Here is a 19,252-nt window from a genome sequence, read left to right as displayed (position 1 = left end):
TAGTTTGACCGTTTGGACGGAGTTTGCGAGTGATTGACAGCCGGCTCTCATAGACAGCAGCTGGACAGCAGACCTCAGATCAGCTCTTACTGCTTGTTTTCCTCCGGTCTGTGAAATCTTGCAGTTAGGAGCACCGGAGGACACAGAGGCACATGATTGTTTTCAGATTACCTGTTTCATGTACTACTGTCACGATAAAGCGTTTTATAAAAATAACTTTTTTTTCAATCATATCATGTCACAGTGGGTCAACATAAAACCAACTTTATTTACATAATGTAAAGTATTGTTGAATCCTGGTCATTAGTGGTATTTATGGTTAAACGGCGGTTGAAAGTAAAGTTGCTGAATAGCTTGACTGACAAAGGATCAGAATCAGCTTTATTGGCCAAATATGTGTCCACATACGAGGAATTTGTCTCCGGTTTTTAGTTGCTCTTTAGTTGTACTTACATTTCAACTACAACCTTTAAGACAGAAATAGACATAGAGCTAAATACAAGGACAACAAAGCGTGAACAAACATAGCACTATTATGTACATACAAGTAGGTGAAAGAATAGGTGTATATATAAATGTATATGAAAAACAACATACAAGGTTTATAGAGTACATGCTTCTGAGTGGATCCAGAACTGAGAGCTGATATTTCAGACTATAAACAGAGAGACAAGAAGAGAAGAGAAAACCAACAATTTGTAGTTTTCTCATTTAATAAAGGTATCAAGTGAGCAAAACCATCTGTAGCGGGATTTTGGAAGAAAATTGAATTGCTGCTGTGATACGTCTCATCATGCCTCGATTACTGCAACAGCCTTTTTACTCGCCAGAACCAAAAATCTATTGATCGACTCCAGACTGTGCAGAACTCAGCTGCCAGGCTTTTAACCAGAACCAAGAGATGTGATCATCACTCCTGTTTGAGTCCTCTTTACGCTGACTCCCAGTATGCTCTAGAATAGATTTTACTGATTACTTTTAAGGCTCTTCACGGCCTCTCTCCTTATCTCTGACCTCTTAGTATCGTACGCGCCGATACATACTCTGACATCCTCGAGCAGAGGTCTTTTGTCTGGTCCAGAGGCTGAAAGCTAAAGGAGACCAAGCGTTTGCAGTCAGGGCCCCGAGGCTCTGGAACGATCTGCCCGAGGAAATCTGGTCGGCAGAGTCAGTGATCTCCTTTAAAGCAACATTGTGTAACGCATCGAGGGATCTTGTAATATAATATTCAGAACTATGTTTTAATTAGTGTATAAACACCTGAAACAAATCATATTTTTGTTAGTTTAGATGAGCCCTTCATATCGACATGGGGAGCGGGTCCTCTTCACGGAGTCCACCATGTTCTACAGTAGCCCAGAACGGACAAACCAAACACTGGCTCTAGAGAGATACTTTCACGTTTTAACATTACCTGAAGGCCACCGTAGTTCTCAGACACGCTTGTGAAACTGCTGAAACGTGAGCTGCAGAGTGTAAAACCGTGGTACCGCCAGCCGCCGTCTGACTTCCGTTGCTCCTAAAGTAATGTTATTATGGTTAGGATGGCCTCTGAGCTAGACGAACGACGTTACCACGGTTTTACAGTCGGCGGCTCACGTTACCGCAGTCTTGGAAAGGGAGGAGTGAGCGGAGAGGTACTCAGTAGGTTACAATCTGCAACCACACCACCAGATAACACCGTTTGGTTTGTCCGTTCTGGGCTACTGTAGAAAACATAGAGAGCAATATGGTGAACTCCGTGAAGAGGACCCGCTCCCTATGTAGAGCTATGCTCTATGTATTCTAAGCTAACAAAAACACAACCATTCTGAGTTTAAGCTGGTTATACACTGATGAAAACATAGTTATGAATATTATATTCCATTTCTGCTAATATATCCCCCGAAACCTTTAAGTCCCTTCTTAAAACACACCTTTCCTGATTTTACTTGAGTTTTAATTTTCTTTTGAACTTTCCTTTCCTCAACTTTTTTTCCCTGTTGTTACCTTTTTCTACACTATAATGTTTTTTATACACCTAATTGTTTTGTTTTTTTTAATCTTTTTTCTTTTAAACCAGATGATTTATGACTTTTTATTTTGCTGCCTTTGTGAAGCACTTTGTATTTTAAGTTTTTGCTCTATAAATACAAATAATTATAACAGTATTATTACTAAATGATTTATGTGCCTTTCCTGGGGCTGTGTTTTAATAAATACAATGCCATTTGTTTTGTCATCACTGAATATTGTTCCCTCCTTACCCCCTGATTTATTTCTAGCACAGCGCAGATAGTATCAGTAATCTGCTGATGACATGATGTGTGGCGACTGGGGTTTGGTGTCGTGTCAGAGCTCAGTCAACACAGTGAGTGTCATTCATTGGACGGGCTTACGTTTGGCGGCTGTAATGAGTGACTCCACTGAGGGGGGGAGCAGCAGGTGCTGGCTGACGCTGAGTTTGTGTCACTTACTACGGCTCTGTGAGAGCGAGGGGGCCGTGAGTGATGTCATCGCCTGGTGATGCTGATGTCACTAGTTTCTTTTTCTTTCTTCTTTTCACAGAGAAGAAGGCTATTCAGTTGTCTGGGTGTGAGTGAACACCCTCTAGTGGAGCTGCTGACGAGCTGTCCTGCAGAGCTTCGGTCTGTTTCTAACCATCCGTATTTCAAGGTAAAACCACAAGCAGGTTTTTACACAAAAAAAACACTAACAAGCATTTTTCAACTGAGTTTCTTTTATTTAATAGAAATGTGTTTTAAAGTTTACAGTTTACACAGCATGTGGACCAAACTAGGGATGCACAGATACCGATACCGGATTGGATATCGGGCCGATACTGACTAAAATAGCTGGATCGGATATCGGTGATATCGGCCAATCTATTCAATTCAATTATATGTTTATAAACTATATACATTATATACTGCAATTTGAATTCCTTTTGTTATGACCAATTTTGTTGCTGCATTAAAAAGGTTAACACCTGAATTGTTTCTTCACCATCTATAACAAGGGGACATTGTTCATTTTGTTCACTTGGCATCGCAACATGCAACATTTCTGTCAGTTAATCCAGTTATTCACAAATAATGTTGGTCCATATTGTGCAGTTCTGTTTTGTAATGGAGTATTGGCTGAAAAACAGGCATGTATATTTTAATTTCATTCAGTTCTTATTCTGTTAATAATAATAACAAAGTAAGAAACGTAGTGATTTAAACCTTCAAAGACTGACTTAAAATGATGTGTTGTGCTGTTTTTCTACCTGCTGTTGCGGTTATTGCTGTGAGAAAACTGTGTGCATCATGGTGTTTCATAGATAAATATGTCTTTGACTCATGGCTGCTGCGTCATATCAGTTTTGATATCAGTTTTGTTTCATCTGCTGCATGAAACGAGCTATTGTGCTAAGACGAATACTGATACAGGGCCATCTGTGATGAGTTATAAAAATATCCAATTGGAATTGTTTGTTGGCAATTGTAAAAAAAAAAACATTTCATTTTGTAGAGGAACATTACTGTCATGCGAACATCACCTAACTCCAATTTTGGTTATGAGTGATTCAGTAAAAAGATTAGATTTTCCTCTGTTTGCTGAGACAACTGCACATACAACAATTTTTTGAAATGTTTTGTCCTTGAGTTCAAAACTGCTTTTTCTTTTTTGGTTTTCAAAAGTTGTTTTTTAAAGGCTTTTGATGGCGGTTTTGGTACTACGCTATGTTCAAAACCCAGAAACTAAACTGTTAATTAGGAAACATGATGTAGTGTCTGAGTCACGCGGCAGCTCCAATGCTGTAAACAACACATTTCAGTATTTTTTTTCCCTCTTGATGATGCACCTGCTGTGACTGACAGGATCTTATGTGTTCCAGAGGTCTATGGTCCAACGTTGAGCAGAGACCATGTGGTGTTTGGAGCTGCTCGTACCGCTGCTGTTGATCATCAATGGTAATAAATTCCTGCTCCTCTTCCTTGTTTCATGATAGGCCTTTTCCTATTTCCCAGTTTGTACATCCTCCTTTCTTTCCTTGACTCCTCTCCTCATTGACATGATAATTTCCGGATACACCGGTGTATCCTAGCTTAGAGCTCCTCTGGCAAGCCTCCTCGATCCTCGATATACATTTTAGGAATTGGGGCGTCCTTCAAGATCGAACGTTGAGATTGATTTCCAGGCCTGCGAGAAACGAGGAGACGAGGAAGCACAAAATTGGGAAATGAGAAACACCCATATTCTTCCATTGTACCTCACACTTACCACTATGCATGCAGCGGTCTTACACTCTGATCTTCTCTCAGATGCCAGTTGCCAGTGGAACGTTTGGGTACCTCGGGACATCTCGGCCATGACAAACTCCTGTGTGGTCATCCCGTGCACCTTCATGTATCCGTCTGGCATCAGGCCGTACCGTGGCACTCACGGTATCTGGTACTTCGGCCAGCCGTACCCTCAACTCTTCCCTCCCGTTGTCTTCAAATCACGCACAGACGTCGTGCATGAGAGCTACAAGGGCCGCACCAAGCTGCTGGGTGACCTGCACCAGAGGAACTGCACTCTGCTCATCAACAACATCGGCACAGAGCACTCGGGGAGATACTACTTCCGTGCTGACCTCGGTGGAGCCAACATGTATACGTACCCGGACTTCTCTGAGCTCAAAGTTCTGGGTAAGTCACCGATCAGAGTAGGGCTGCAACTAACGATTATTTTCATTGTCGATTCATCTGTCGATTATTTTCTCATTAATCGACTAGTTGTTTGGTCTATAAAATGTCAGACAATTGTGAAAAATGTTGATCAGTGTTTCCCAAAGCTCAAGATGACGTCCTCAAATATCTTGTTTTCTCCACAACTCAAAGATATTCAGTTTACTGTCATTATTTATTGGTACAATATCTTTGCTCTAGTTTTCTGCTTAATAATATACAATAAGTAAACTATTGATTATCATTGTTTGTTTGTTAACAGTAAAATAACTATTAAATAAGTTTAATTAACTATCAATATACCATTTATAAATGATGGTTATTACAAAGTGTTACCAGTTCTTACTTTTGTTAAGAAATCCACTAATGTCCCGTCCACCAGATCAACCCAACATCGACGTCCCTGAGGAGATTGTCAGCGACGAGAGTCTGGAGCTGACCTGCTACGCTCCAGACAACTGCCCCGACATGACTCCAGAGATCCAGTGGATGTACACCGACTACCTGCCCGACCCGGAGTTCAGCTCTGACTACCTGGAGGAGAGCAACACGGCGGTGCTCTCCAGCACCCTCACCTTCACACCCCGACCCATGCACAACGGGCAGCTCCTGGGCTGCAGGGTCTACTACCCCAACACCACGCTGGTCTATGAGAGGCTCATCTCTCTGGACATCAAGTGTAAGTTAAAAAGCACCTCACACTAGAAGGCCAAAAAGTAATAATGATGCTTTTCCACCTATATCTGTAGTCTCGAAAGCTGCGGTTTCACCAACTTTTTAGTCCCTGGAACTACTTTTCAAGGAACTAAAAGGTTCCTTCAGCCCACTGTTGTCTGCGTTTCCACCATGGTCTAAAGAGCTGTGACGATGAGACGATGGACTGCTTTAGAACGTTAAAGGGACTGTTTGTAAGAATCAGAAATGCTTGTTAACAGCGACACCTGTTTAATATTTATATATTATATTATTTATACGTGTAAGAAGTTACAAACAGTCCCTTTAAATGAGTCAGGATGCCGACACCATTTACTTTCAATGCCATCAAACAAAGAGAAATGCTCTCATTCTAAAATACTTCTAAATTGATACTAGAGTACTTCCTTGTTTTATGAATGAAGCGGTACCAGCAGTACGAGTTGAAGCAGCGGCGTTGTGTGCGTGTGTTTCACCAATCCGCGATTGTCATCGCTGCAAACTCCACCCCGGAAGTACCCTTCCCGACCAGGGACTTTTTTTGGGGGTAAAAAGGCCCCTAAAATGTCCTCAGAACTTAATTTAGACCCTGGTCCCTGCAGTCGAAACGCGAAACGAGTTCCTCAAAAGGTTCTTAGTTCCGGGGGAAAGTTCCTGTGGTGGAAACGGGGCTAAAGAAACTGTTGTGTCTTACATGCCATACTCGAGTCCCAACATCAATTATGATTTCATATCAGGCAGATTACTTAGTGGAATGACTCAGAGGTTTCCCAAACTTAAACATATCCTCTTTAGTGTTTACGTCATGCATGCATATATCGCTGTCCTATATTTTATGGACTTAGTTATATGTTGTAAAATCTGTTCCCGCAAGAAAAGATCGACTCGTGTATTTCTCTCTCCAGGCAGAAACATTGTTTTTCATGCACTGGTCAATTTTGAGATTTTGAGCTATTTTGCTTCCATAACATGTCTTCTTTCAGACTAGTGGAAAGAAAACATCCAAAATACACATTTAGGTGTTTATTTTACTACTTTGACTATTTGCGTCTGTAGATTTCTCCTAAATTCACCAAAAGTTATCATTAGATAATGACTCATTTGCATATTTAAACATCACGTTTTCAGTTTGAGAGAGTTTGTGACCCGGCCGCCATGTTGAGATCAGTTGAGGAAACACCAAGCAACGACCACCAGCCGGAGCAAACTTTCTCATTTTACAGCTAAACAGTGCACTACAAGATGTTTCTGAAAACATCTGAGGCAAGAAATAGGCATTATAGTAGTAGAATATTGATTCATATTTGATCGGAGTTTGCGAGTGACTGACTCTCTCTCTCTGAAATGACCTGTGATTGGTCAAAGTCTTCCGTCACGGGCTAGATGTTCTAAAGTCTGAAAACAGAGCCATGAGGAGGAGCAGAAGTCTAGTTTTCTCTCAGAACACTTGAATTACAATATGCTGAAAGGTTGTAATGGAATTTGTGCCCAACGATGCCAAAAACGTTCTGCCTACTGCAGGTTAAAGGCCATTTTCTCACAATGAGGTTTTTCTCAGACTCTGAGCCAGAAATGTCCACTTCAGCAGCACTTACATCCACCAAACTTTCCAGTTTCATTCCTCCCTATATTCTGAAGGCTTTTACAAAGTGGTTTGTTCATATATCATTCGTAGCCTGATTTATAGAACATGTAATCCCTGAAAACATGGCGACATTTTTAAAAGATTTTTTATGGCTGTTCAGAGAATTTTCAAATTCATGGAGTTATACAAAGAGATATCAACAAAAATCCCCTCCTTTGAGATTTCTGTCTGGAAATGTATGCAAATTTGCACATATTTGATAAGATAATTCCTCATTTGCATATTTAAACATACATTTTGCAAAACCTGTAATGTAAGAAAATAATTGCCTTAATATAAGTAATCAACTGGGGAAGTTTCATGGTCACGTCATCACTCTATTCACCTGTAGTGTCTCCCGTTAAAAAGACATTCAGTGTTTAGTGCGTCCTGGGACATTAAATTCTCCAGCTTACTTTCCCTCCCAGATGCTCCACGCTCCGTGTGGGTGAACGTGTCCTCAGAGGTGATGGAGGGCAGCTCTGTGATGCTGCACTGCGAGGTGGACAGTAACCCTCCTCCCAGGATCTCCTGGATGTTTGGAGACCAGGAGCTGCTGTGGGACACGGCGTCCAACGTCTCCCTCTCCCTGGACGACGTGACGCCCGCGCACGAAGGGATCTACACCTGTCTCGGGGACAATGGCTACGGCATCATGAACACGTCACTGTACCTGGCTGTCAAGTGTAAGTCTCTGCGACAGTTGTTCCAACATACATATTATAAAAGAAAAACCTGTATTCAATTCATACGTAGAAGGGAATCGGGACACAGAAAGTTAGTTAGTTTTTTCTCGAGTTTGGATTGTACAAATCACCCCTCTGCTGGAGCTGCTGTTGATACAGATGCTCAGTATTTTCCACCTCGCTTCACCAAAGAATCAATATGCAGTGCAGAGCTTCGGAGCCACGAGGAGGCAATGTCGGAAAACAATATTGATGGCAATATTGTGGAAAAAACAGAGCAGTGTCCCAAATCCCTACAACATACTAATAGAATCATAAATCAATGTACTTTTTTGTTTTGTATAAACACCCAATGGCGCCTTAATGCACAGCCCCGAGTACCAGGGGGGCCTCATGAGACACGAGCTTAAAAAAATGCCACTGGATGAGCCGACGCACGTCACGGGAGGGGGGGTGGAACGGAGGCCTACGATGTTAACGTACTGCCAGTTCTTTGATGTTTGAGGGTCTTTAATTGAAAAGATTGATCTTCTCTTGTTGCCGCTGTGCACACAGGCCTACTTGGATCAATAACCTAGCTTTATCTTTACATATAGTTTACATATTGTCTTATAATGATGACTTTCATATTCTGTTTACTGATCAGGAGGGCACTCCGTTTAATACTGGTCGCTGTCCATTGATGGGGGGTGCTGAATTAAAGTTGCTGTGGCAGATTATGAAGGGAGGGAAGGGCTTCCAAAACGTCTGCAGCCCCGGGGCCTCGAGTCATTTTAAGGCACCGCTGCAAACACCGAGTGACACAAGACACAATCAGAGCGTGACGTTAGCCCATTATGAATCAAACAAGAAAGAAAACAAGGATATAAAGATGTCATACATTTCTTTTTGTTTTTGAGATCTCCATGGAACTGTATAACCGCAATCCACAATAGCATTCGATAGCACATTAAAAAATCAAGTGGATTTGGTATGCATGCTGACATAAGTGTGTTTCCTGCACTACATACTCAAAACCTTCCTCTTGACCAGTTAAAAATGTGAGTACATCGGAGGAGTTGTGTGTTTTGAGAGCCAGAAATTTCTGCCCAGGGTAATCACTGAATATTTGCATTCATTAAAACGCACATATATTTTATACTGAGACAGAGAACTCACTCTGTTTGTACGCTGCTCAACATTAAAGCGTCTGTATTCTATATTTTTCTGATAACAATGTATCAAATGAAAACGTAAAAGGGGTTGCTCATAGTGACAACAGAGAATTATCATCTGAATCTGCAGCTCCCCTCGGCATTACCTGAGTTTCTTTAGCGGTCCGATCTGTACATTTACCGTCTTGGTTTCACTCTCACCGCTCTCATAGCATCGTTTTTGGCCGCAGCAGGAAACTGTTTTCAGCGCTAAAAACCTACTGCACACTTACTGTTTTGCACCAAACAGACACAGTTAGCGATTATCTGGTGAACACAGTGGATCATTTAGCAGCTAAAGAGCCAGATATTTCTTTCAAGAGTTGGTAGAGACCAAAAACAGAGCTAAAAGAAGGTGAATATTGGACTTATATTCACCAGGTGGCCAGAAACTCGACTCCAAATGAATGATAATGTTGCTCTGTAACTGCTGGATGTGTAAATAAGCAACTGTTTACTCACAAGTTTTCCATATCAACTTAAAAGGTGTTGATATGTCAGTGTTGTTTCTGCTGCCCCCAAGTGGCCAAAAAATATTAGTTTAACAAAATGTTGTCCCTTGATATAAAAGAAGGTAACATTTAAAAGGTGTATTCTTTCACCGTGTAAATGATAAAGAGACATTCCCAAATCTGAGTAAGAAAAAAAAAAAAAGTTCTCTACATTTTCTTCTTTTTTTTTTTTTTTTTTTTTTTTACACAGACCCTCCGCGCGAGCCGCTGGTAAATGACTCCATGACGGTACAAGAGGGATCCACGCTGGCCCTGCACTGTAGCACCCAGGGCAGCCCGGCCCCAACCCTCACCTGGCTGAAGGACGGGGAGCTGGTGGGCACCATCACCGCCGACGAGCTGTCAGTGCTGGAGATCGTAGAGATCACACCGCAGGCAGACGGACAGTACCGCTGCCTGGCCGAGAACGAGCACGGAAGAGCCAGCAGCTCCTTCAACATCACCGTTGAGTGTGAGTGCTTTAATGTCCTTCACAGTGGCAAAAACAAGACCTTTCTGTGGACGTAAACTGACGGCACCAGGTTGCCCCAATTGATTACATTACAGCTTGTTTAGCGGCTGCAGCGTTCTCCCTCAAAGAAGGTGGAGGGTGTCACCCATTTATTAACTCTGCTTCAGCTGTGTTTGCTTGTCGGCTGCCGATGGCCTCAAAGCGAGCACTCACTTGCTCATTTCTATTTATTCATATTCAATGCTGTTATTGTAGCTCTTTACTCTTGCTGCCTCCTTCAACAGATGCCCCGGTCCTTCTGGAGGAGTCAAAGTGCACAGTGGTGAGGGAGGGTGTCCAGTGTGTCTGCATGGCCACAGGAAACCCTGAACCCACCATCGAGTTCTACCTGCCCGACCTGAACATCACCATCAACGAAACAGACGGCCGGTACAACTTCTACACGCACACAGACGGACATACCTCCACGGGTATGATCAAGCTGCGGGAGAAAGGCGAGCGGGTTGACAACGGAGGCCCTGCCGTCAACGTCCACTGCAGCATCTACAATATGTACGGAAGAGAGAGCGTACTCCTGGAGCTACAGCAGGAGAGTGAGTTGAGACTAACTGTACACCAAAACTGATTATTTACTTGTGATTCTTCAGAATGTCCTCTTTCTGCCTCACTGGAGGATTTTAGCCTGTTTCTGACATGTCAGAAATTTTTGCGGCCGTCCACTGGCTCTCGCACTGTTGAAGCAGAGCCATGAGCTGATTCCCCAACGTCAGTGCCTTTTTTCTTACAGTAATCAGAGCGTAGCTTTCAAGATAACAATGTAGGCTACCATGGATATAGCTAGTTAAACTTAGCTAACTTCCTCTGCAAAATGCACAAGCCATACTGTCAACGTCTTCCTCGCCATCTGCGAGTCCATATAACATTATACCGCTGCGTTTCAGCAGACAGGATGGAACAGATGATCAAGGCAGCACGTTTCTGCATTGTTAGCATCGCACATATCTTTACTAGCAAACAAACTTTACCTGCCTCGGAGCTTTCAAACCAATCTTTATTGACAGTATTGGCATGTTGTAATTCAAGTGTTCTGAGAGAAAACTAGATTTCTGCACCTCCTCATGGCTCTGTTTTCAGGCTTTAGAAAATCTGTCCACCCGTGACGGGAGACTTTGACCAATCCCAGGTCATTTCATTGAGAGAGCGTTCTTATTGGCTGTGCTCAGGTCATGTGACCAGTACTTGGAGTTCCTTCACCAGATTGTGCAATACAAGATATTTCTGAAAACATCTGAGGAGAGAATTAGGCATTGCAGTAACAGAATATTGATTCATATTTGATCAGCGCTGCCTAGTTTGACCGTTTGGTCGGAGTTTGCGAGTGTTTGACAGCTGGCTCTCATAGACAGGAGCTGGACAGCAGACCTCAGATCAGCTCTTACTGCTTGTTTTCCTCCGGTCTGTGAAATCATGCAGATGCCGTTAGGAGCACCGGAGGACACAGAGGCACATGATTTTTTCAGGTTACCTGTTTCATGTACTACTGTCACGGTATAGCGACCGTTTTACAAAAATAACTTTTTTTTAATCATATTTTCTCCAATCTGGCCTCCTTCAGCTTTAAGAGTATGGGCACATCTAAGAGAAAGCTAGGTGTAGCTCAATTTGTTGATAAATAATTAACTCGTACGCCCTCATTTTTTATTGTTGCTCATTTTTGTTTTCAGAAAAGTACATGATGGCAGTTATAGTTGGCACCATTGGAGGCGTGGCGGTCATAGCCTTCATCATTGCAGCGGTCAGATACGTCGGCCACAACAACAAGAAGTGAGTATGAATGACAAACTAATGGAGAGGCCGATGCGAGGCAGAAGTAGTCATTTTCCTCACTAAGCATTTTCTGAAATCCAAGGAAACACTTGAGCCTTGTCATCCATTCTAAAACATATTGATGCACATTGTATATCAGTGAATGTGGGATTTAGAATCATTCCTGCAGAGCAATTTAGCAGTTTCTTTGCCACGACAAGTCCTTGTTGAAATCCTTGAAGATCCACATTGGCAAGCTGGACTAACCTTATATTTTGCAGGCTCGATTCCCTGCTCTGACACTGCTTCTGTATCCTTGACCTGCTACGCTAAATAAAACCCAGGTCGCCCTCTTAACCAAGGTGCTTTATTTTAGCCTCAAGGCATATTTTGACCCCCAAATTTACACGCTTTCTCTGACAAATCACCCCTGAAGTGGGTGTGAGCTCAGCGACTAAACCCATAAAATAACCCCGTCACTCACACCCACAGTTGGCCTCCCCTTATAACCTTACAGAGCTTGTTGTTTTAAAATGGATGCCCAGGCTTGGCGTGTCGCCCTGCGTTAGTGGCAGTCGAGACCGAGTGTGATTATGTGACTCCGTCCCCCAGAGAGAATGGCAACCCTAGGCAGGACGTGGTCCTGGAGAACCCAGCTTTGTACTACAGCGCAGTCAAGAAGGACAAACAAAATCTGAGGAAGAAAGTGGTGAGACATGCTGATGTCAATGATTATGATTATGATGGAGGATGGGTTGGATGACCATTCTCAGATTGTTTGGAGATACAGTTTTGTGTAAAGTTTTTTTACCTCTGAAAATGAGGTAATAGAAGGAATCTCTCCCACTAGCAGTCCAGTAGCTCCAACCATGACCTTTCCACACTGTTTTCTCTTGCTTTCATCGCTTCTCTGCGTTTTTCTGTCTGTTTTTCTCTCCCCTAACTCTTGCACAGCTTAAGACAGAGCTGTTGGGCTCAAAGTTTAACTCCATTCTAGAGGAGACTACGGTAAGGTTCCTAAACAAATCCCCATTAAAAACACAAGCCTCAGTGTCAGATGCATCTCCTCGCATATCAGCTTCTGTGTTCTGTACACTGCCGTTTGTTTCCGAATCTGCCTTCTGCATGGCTGCCTCATCTCTAACACAAATTGCGCAACTAACAAGAAACATCTCGGTCTCCTTGTCAGTTGCCAACCAGTAACCACTAACATCTTTTCTTTATGTTGTCTGTCGCGCTCTTCTGTCATCTGCGGTGTCACCGGCACCTCGCCAGTGATTTGTGGCGCTGATCGGTCCTTCTGTCTGCAGGGAGAAGACGGGGATTATCAACCTGTGGGCTCTATGGCGGGATTGGAGAAGCAAGAGCTGAATTACGCTGCTCTGGAGTTTATCGGGGCCAGGTCCAGGGAGGGGGCCTCAGGGAGGGGGGATGATGGCAGCAACTACACGGAAATCAAAGCCAAATGAATCGCGATCCTTCCCTGATCCCTCGGCTATGCGAGACGCAGTGGCAGCCCCAACACATGTTCTGCCCCATAAACTGTGTAATAACCCCTCTTCCTCTACTGGATTTCACCTTGCATATGATGACTCCTTGTTTCTCATTGTCACATATAATGTAGCACTCGATGCCACTACTCCCCCCCTCATGCTGCCCCTCCTCCATTGGACGCCCCTTCAAATGCCATCATTTGGGAAAACTGGTACTTTTTTTTGGGTCGGAGCATGACTCACTGGACAATGTAAAAGAAATTAAATTTCTAGCCTCAGTTGTAGTACATGGGTTCTAAAACATGCAGTGTTAACCAGCGGCCATGTTTATGTTGCTTTCTCCATGTTCTTCATTGTGATTGTCAATGTTATTGTCAAACGACAGACATCTGAGCGCTCGCATCTGTCTCAATATTTGCTCTACATCTGTCTCTCATAACTGTCACTGTGTCTGCCGCCAGTCGAAGCATCGGGCAAGGAGTAACTGCGCTTTTTGTTCTCTTATATTTATGTGTGTCTATCAGCAGAGAGCAAACCTCACTTCTCTCTTTCCTTTGGTTAATTACATCACAAGAAAATAACCGACTGAGGCGAGAGATGGAAACGCATCTCAGCATCTTGTTTCCACATAATTGTATTTAATGCGTGGTGTGACTCCGTAGCCTCTCATAATAAATGGAAAAAAAAGTCACGGTCACTTTTTGATAAAAATTTAAGAGGTTTTTGTAAATTCAAGTGGTACACTGTCTAGTTCTGAAGAATGTCACATCTTCTTTCCAGCATTTTCCAGTTAACTGTAGAATGTGTTGAGGTTTTGGGGGATTTTCCTGCACTGTGGCAAACGCAAAATGTCTGTCTCATCTTCTTCTCCCTAAAGCTTGGGTTGCATACGGAAGCCCTGAGAGGCAAGTGAGAAAAAATAATCTGAGGATCCGTTTTCTAAGTCTGATCTAAATTGTTTTCTCTCCTGTGTTTATGACTTAAGAACAGCTGAATAAATTCCCTTTTTTTTTTCATCTGTGAAACAGATTTTTGGCAGGTCAATTTTTTTTTCAGGGCAAATATTTCTAAGTTCATTAAAAAAAGAAGTTTCATCTGTTAAACGGGTGGGAAAAACAGTTTTGCCAGGATCATTTTTCTAAATAAGACTAAAAGCATTCATGTTTTCCCTAAAGGCAGATTAGCACCTATTAAAATATACTTCTAGCCAAAAGAAAGATATGACAATAATGGTACATAACTTGCTAATACACAATGTGTTCCTTGTGTTTAGAGTGCATGGAGGAATAAAACCTGAGTCCTATTTAGAACATGCAGCCTCTTGTGGCCGTAATGAATTACAACAACACTTTATTATTAAAGGTGTCCTGGAAAAACGTATTTGTTTCACTCTGCTAAACTTTTTTCCCCACCCGTTTCACAGATGACATTTTTTTAAGGAACTTAGAAAGATTAAACCTTTTTTCTTTCATCTGTTCTTAAGTCATAAACACAGGAAAGGGAACCGCAGAGGGCCAGCCCTACAAATGCAAAAGTCTGTCACTGAGTGAGTGACTGAGTGATGAAGTTACACGATTGGTCAGCCGAGTGTCGGAGTTTCGTCGCTGGTCGCTGCTCTTTCAGAATGGGGAACAATTCTTTATGCAAATGAGTTGTCCAGCGCGACGCGTCCGGCTCCCGGAACTTGGACCGAGCTGTCAAACTAGGTGATCTAGTTCTAAAATGAAACAAGATTCAGCAGTGGCATAACCTATTTCTCGCTTAAAATGTTTTCAGGAATAGATTTTGTGGGGTTGTTTAGACGGAATGTCAAAGTTTACGAGCAGCCCGCCATGTTGTTTCCTGTTAGCAACGGCAAGCAGAAAACCAGGGACCAATCAGGTGCACTCCGCGATTGGGTACGTCACCGCTTGAACGGCCAGTTGAGAGGAGCAGCGTGTCCGCTAGTGTCCTCGTCGGACCTGGTGGACATGTATGGATTTCACATTATAGACTCGACCACTGACTGTTTTTACAACAATTTAGCCACAAATTCACAGACTGACCAAACACGGTCCAGACACATGCTTGTTCTCACTTGCCTCTCAGAGCTTCCGTAGTTCTAGCTCTCTGATTGATCAGGAAAATACAGACCTTAAGCACAACATATTAGAGCATGAGTGGCCAAAGTTGGATCTCTTTTAGACAATGTGTGTGTGTGTGTGTGAGTGTGTGTGTATGTATGCATGTGTGTGTGTTCAAATCGTGCTGAAAGATCATAGGACACTGATCATTGATCACTGGGGTCTTTGGGAAGTTCGAGCATCACTTCACTTGATGCTTTATTCTCACAGGGTTGCATCAGATGTTTGAATGACAAAAAGTGATGCTGACTAGCCCGCTGGTTGTGCTATTCAAAGACATTTGATCAACCTGTGATGTAATATCAAAAGCGCACTAATAGTCTAACTTGATAACGATGGTGTCAATAATATATATTAATAAGATGTATCTTGATAGGGAATGGATGCCAGTATGTACAGTAATTACCCTGCATGACTGTTTTACCAGCAGGCACATTTAAGTATTTAATTATGGATAAAAAGCCAGTGTGAGAAGTAAAAACAGTCTTGTCACACATCATTCAAATACTTTTGACTGAACATTGTCTTAATATGAGCTTAGTGAGTAGTACCAACCTCTAAAGTAGTGTGCATTCTAGTCAAAGTCAAGTCAGGGGCTGTTTACATGCAGGGAGTGACCTTCTTATTGACTGTGATTGTGGGTTGATTTAAAGTATAATAGCTGTTGTGTTTATCCATCTTAACCATTGAAAGGGAACTCCAGATGATTTAGTATTGCACTTCCGTTAAATTTAGTGACTCACAATAGACTGTGTGTTCCAATACCCATACTACCATACTATTTAGTATGCCAGACAAAGATTTTGTATGTCCCAATACATAGTATGCCAAAAATACCAGGATGTTCTATTACATCCTGGTCACATTTTGCAGTATGCAAGCCAGCATGCTTTTCTGACTATTCTGACCCACAATCCTCTGCACAGCGGATATATGAGCAAGATGGTCAAAGTTCAAGGCGCAATTGTTATGATGAAGTAGTAAGTCACAATTGTATGAATGCAACAGTAGGTACTTTGTGAGGGCAGCTGCAGTACGTTCTAAAAGTAAAAAGAAAAATTTCAAAAATAAATGCCGAATTCAAAGCAGCAGAGATGTCCTGACTTTAAGTCCATAGAACGGCTCAAGTTCCAAACCCACTGGATCCTACATTACCCACAATATAACAATAGCATCTTTCTGTTAAACCCTCCCTGCCTTTTAAACGCCCATGTCTTTCAAGAGTTTGTAACTCTGTATTTTTTTCAGACTTGACAAACTCTCCAGAGCATAGAGCAGTTTTCGCAGGCTGAGCTGTACTGCGCATGACAAATACCTGACTTTTATATCGGCAAGTCAGTGGAGTTCCCCTTAAATTTATGCAAATAGCCTCAACCCACCGATTAGGCCACCGCTGTGCTTCTTCCACAGGTCATGTTTCTCTCAAAAGTGCTTAAAAATAACTCATCGACACACTGCAGCCTTAACTGACTAACTGCATGTTCTGCCATTTTAAAGAAGACAACGGGCAATGATTGATTGATTGATCTTTTTTAATGTTTCTATTTTCACTTTCATTCAATTATGTATGTAGTGAAAATGAAAATTGATATTTACTGTGTATTGTATGTTGGATTGTTTTAACAATGTTAGTCACGATAAACAATTTAAATTTAATCATGCAAAACAATTACCTGGTCCGTTTTCTCTGCAAGAACTTATTTCTAAAATACTGAAAGTAATTTGACTTACATAGAGTACTCATGGAGTACTTTTCCAAAATCATTCCACTACAGTGTGTTTAACATCAAGTATGCAACTGGTCCACTGATTTTCTCCTCCTAAACAGATGTTGTTACACTGTATGTGCTGATGTTGATAGAAGGCTCAAGTGGAAAGTGAAATCAAGCTAGAGATGTGCAATGATTGAAAGTACATTTGTGCTCTAACTAAGGCTTTACAAATGTACGTTATGAAACAACGCCGCGCTGTGGCTGTCTCATTTAAAATGATGGATTGAATTCATCAAGGCAGTAGAGTGTCTGTGAGCTGTTTCTAGTTGGTTTTACAATCAGTAAGAGTACAAAATACAGCAAAAGGCCTCTCACGGTGGTACCTCCATGTATCGGTAGACTGTTAATAGGCAGTAATGGCAATATGAAAACTAAATGACACTACGAGGAGTACTTCAGTTTAAGCTGTTTACATGAACCCAAATAAATCTCTCTGCCAAAACTCCAGTTTTGAATAAACCGTGTTGATGAAGCCTCGAGCTGTCTGTTACACAGGGCTATGAAACATAACATGACATCAAAATATACCCATAATGCTGTGCGAAGTGAAGGCATCTCTGTCACTATTTTAGTAGTCTCATAACAGTTACTGTTGTAACAGAAAAGTTGCTGCATGTTTTTTCTTATTTTATTGGCATAATATCTTTGGAAATAATTCCTTTGTCTTATCCCGCCTCAAGTTGTGTGAAGTATTCAAATTAAACATGTGAAGTGCAGAATGAGCCAACTTTGTGTTAAATTTGATTTAAAAAAAAAAAAAATCAGACTTAAATACTGTAGATTTTCTAAAAACCTGAGCAGGTCTACAAAATGTATTGTTATGTAATGCAAAAAGCTAAGTACCGGGTTTTTAGCGTTATTTACACCTTGCCAAAACAGCTTAAATGCAGTTCTCTGTACATGTAAAGAAAGCTATTATCAACCAGCTCCTCTGACTCACGTTAGCCTTTTATTAAGACATTGTTTTGGTGACTTAATGACGGATACGCTGGCTAGCATTCTTAAATTGCCTGTATGCACACAGTCAATAACCAGTTCCTGTCTTTGAAAGCCTCACATGTTTGTTTTTGTTTTTTTTAAGTAGAAATATCAAATATGTCTTACCTAATCTATTTGTCACAGTGTGCTGTAAAGCAAACTTGTATGTCCTATACTTTGTGGTGATCATAATTATCATTATGGAGATTTTTTTTCCCCTACATACAGTATATGATTGACACAATAATTCAGATCAGGGTTTTGCACTGTTACCTAATGACGGTAGGATTTCTGCAATGATGTAGTTCGCTTGCTCTGTTATTTTAAACAAGTCTTTCACGCCTCAAGCAAATTCATCTGTCTACAGTTCCATGCAAACATAAATAAAATAAAAACAACACAAACTGGAAACAGTTGATTATTGATAGAAAACAAACTGTGAACCGTTTTGTTTCTCATGCTTTCTCTTTTCTTTGTTTTGAAAAGCAACATCACCGTGATGAAACTGTGTGCCGTGCTCTTTTTTTCTTTTTGGTGTCTTTGTGAACAAAACTGAAAAAGAATTGACTTCCTCCTAAAATGCAGTTTTAATTGGTCAAACTGAAACACCAACCCTCACAAACAAGGCATTGCAAAGTTTAATGTTTTGGATCTAGATGTATTGATAAATAAAACACTTACAGTATAGTGTTGAACTGTTTAAAGGTACTGTTTGTAACTTCTTACACATATAAATCAATCCGGGTCGGTAACGGAAACACCAAAACCGCAAAGTTCTATCTAGTGAAGCCCGTTTTGCAAAACGGTGTTGGCCGCGGTCGGAGGACGCGTGTGAGACCGTAGCTTTGGTCTCCAGGGCCCGAGTCTCTGCTGTACTCTGCTCCTCTATTCCTCTGCCTGCTTTCCTTCACTCACACACCGCGCTCGTTCTCGCTATTTCGCTCCACCTCTCACGTGCATGCGCGCACACTCCACACTGCAGAAGAGTTAGTTTAGCTCTGAGAATATCTAGTGAATGTTCAGTGGACGTTTGTGCAGAAATAACTGCTGCAGCTCCTCCAGACCAACAGAGGTTTCCCGTGTCTTGTGAAGTGACGGGGCTCCGCAGAGAGAAACGTTATCGTCTCCGACCAAAACTCCGGTGTCTCCCCTGTTCCCTCCGGCAGCGGTCGGGAGGCTGAGGCAGGAAAAGCCAACACTAGGATCAGCATTGATTCATGGAGA

At 41.9% G+C, this 19,252-nt stretch overlaps 1 protein-coding gene across 6 annotated transcripts in view; it reads left to right on the top strand.

Annotated features, from left to right (window-relative positions):
• The window catches only part of mag (myelin associated glycoprotein), a 37,391-nt gene extending 18,963 nt beyond the window's left edge, over positions 1–18,428 (top strand). For 2 of the 6 annotated variants that reach the window (XM_037786166.1, XM_037786167.1), the window contains exons 3-13: positions 2,548–2,655; positions 3,863–3,938; positions 4,290–4,658; positions 5,080–5,376; positions 7,443–7,700; positions 9,596–9,856; positions 10,141–10,449; positions 11,581–11,680; positions 12,275–12,371; positions 12,617–12,670; positions 12,973–13,131. In XM_037786166.1, the coding sequence (XP_037642094.1) occupies positions 3,893–3,938; positions 4,290–4,658; positions 5,080–5,376; positions 7,443–7,700; positions 9,596–9,856; positions 10,141–10,449; positions 11,581–11,680; positions 12,275–12,371; positions 12,617–12,670; positions 12,973–13,131 (1,950 nt within the window). In that variant the 5' untranslated portion in view covers positions 2,548–2,655; positions 3,863–3,892. Of the gene's footprint in view, positions 1–2,547; positions 2,656–3,862; positions 3,939–4,289; positions 4,659–5,079; positions 5,377–7,442; positions 7,701–9,595; positions 9,857–10,140; positions 10,450–11,580; positions 11,681–12,274; positions 12,372–12,616; positions 12,671–12,972 lie in introns of all 6 variants that reach the window. The other 4 variants (XM_037786168.1, XM_037786169.1, XM_037786171.1 and 1 more) reach the window with 4 other exon arrangements.
• Positions 18,429–19,252: the final 824 nt, after the last annotated feature.

The sequence above is a fragment of the Sebastes umbrosus genome, chromosome 11 (genome assembly GCF_015220745.1).
Source record: "Sebastes umbrosus isolate fSebUmb1 chromosome 11, fSebUmb1.pri, whole genome shotgun sequence".
Taxonomy (NCBI): Eukaryota; Metazoa; Chordata; class Actinopteri; order Perciformes; family Sebastidae; genus Sebastes; species Sebastes umbrosus.
The sequence above is the reverse complement of the archived record's forward strand: the minus strand, read 5'-3'. Positions and strand labels throughout refer to the sequence as shown.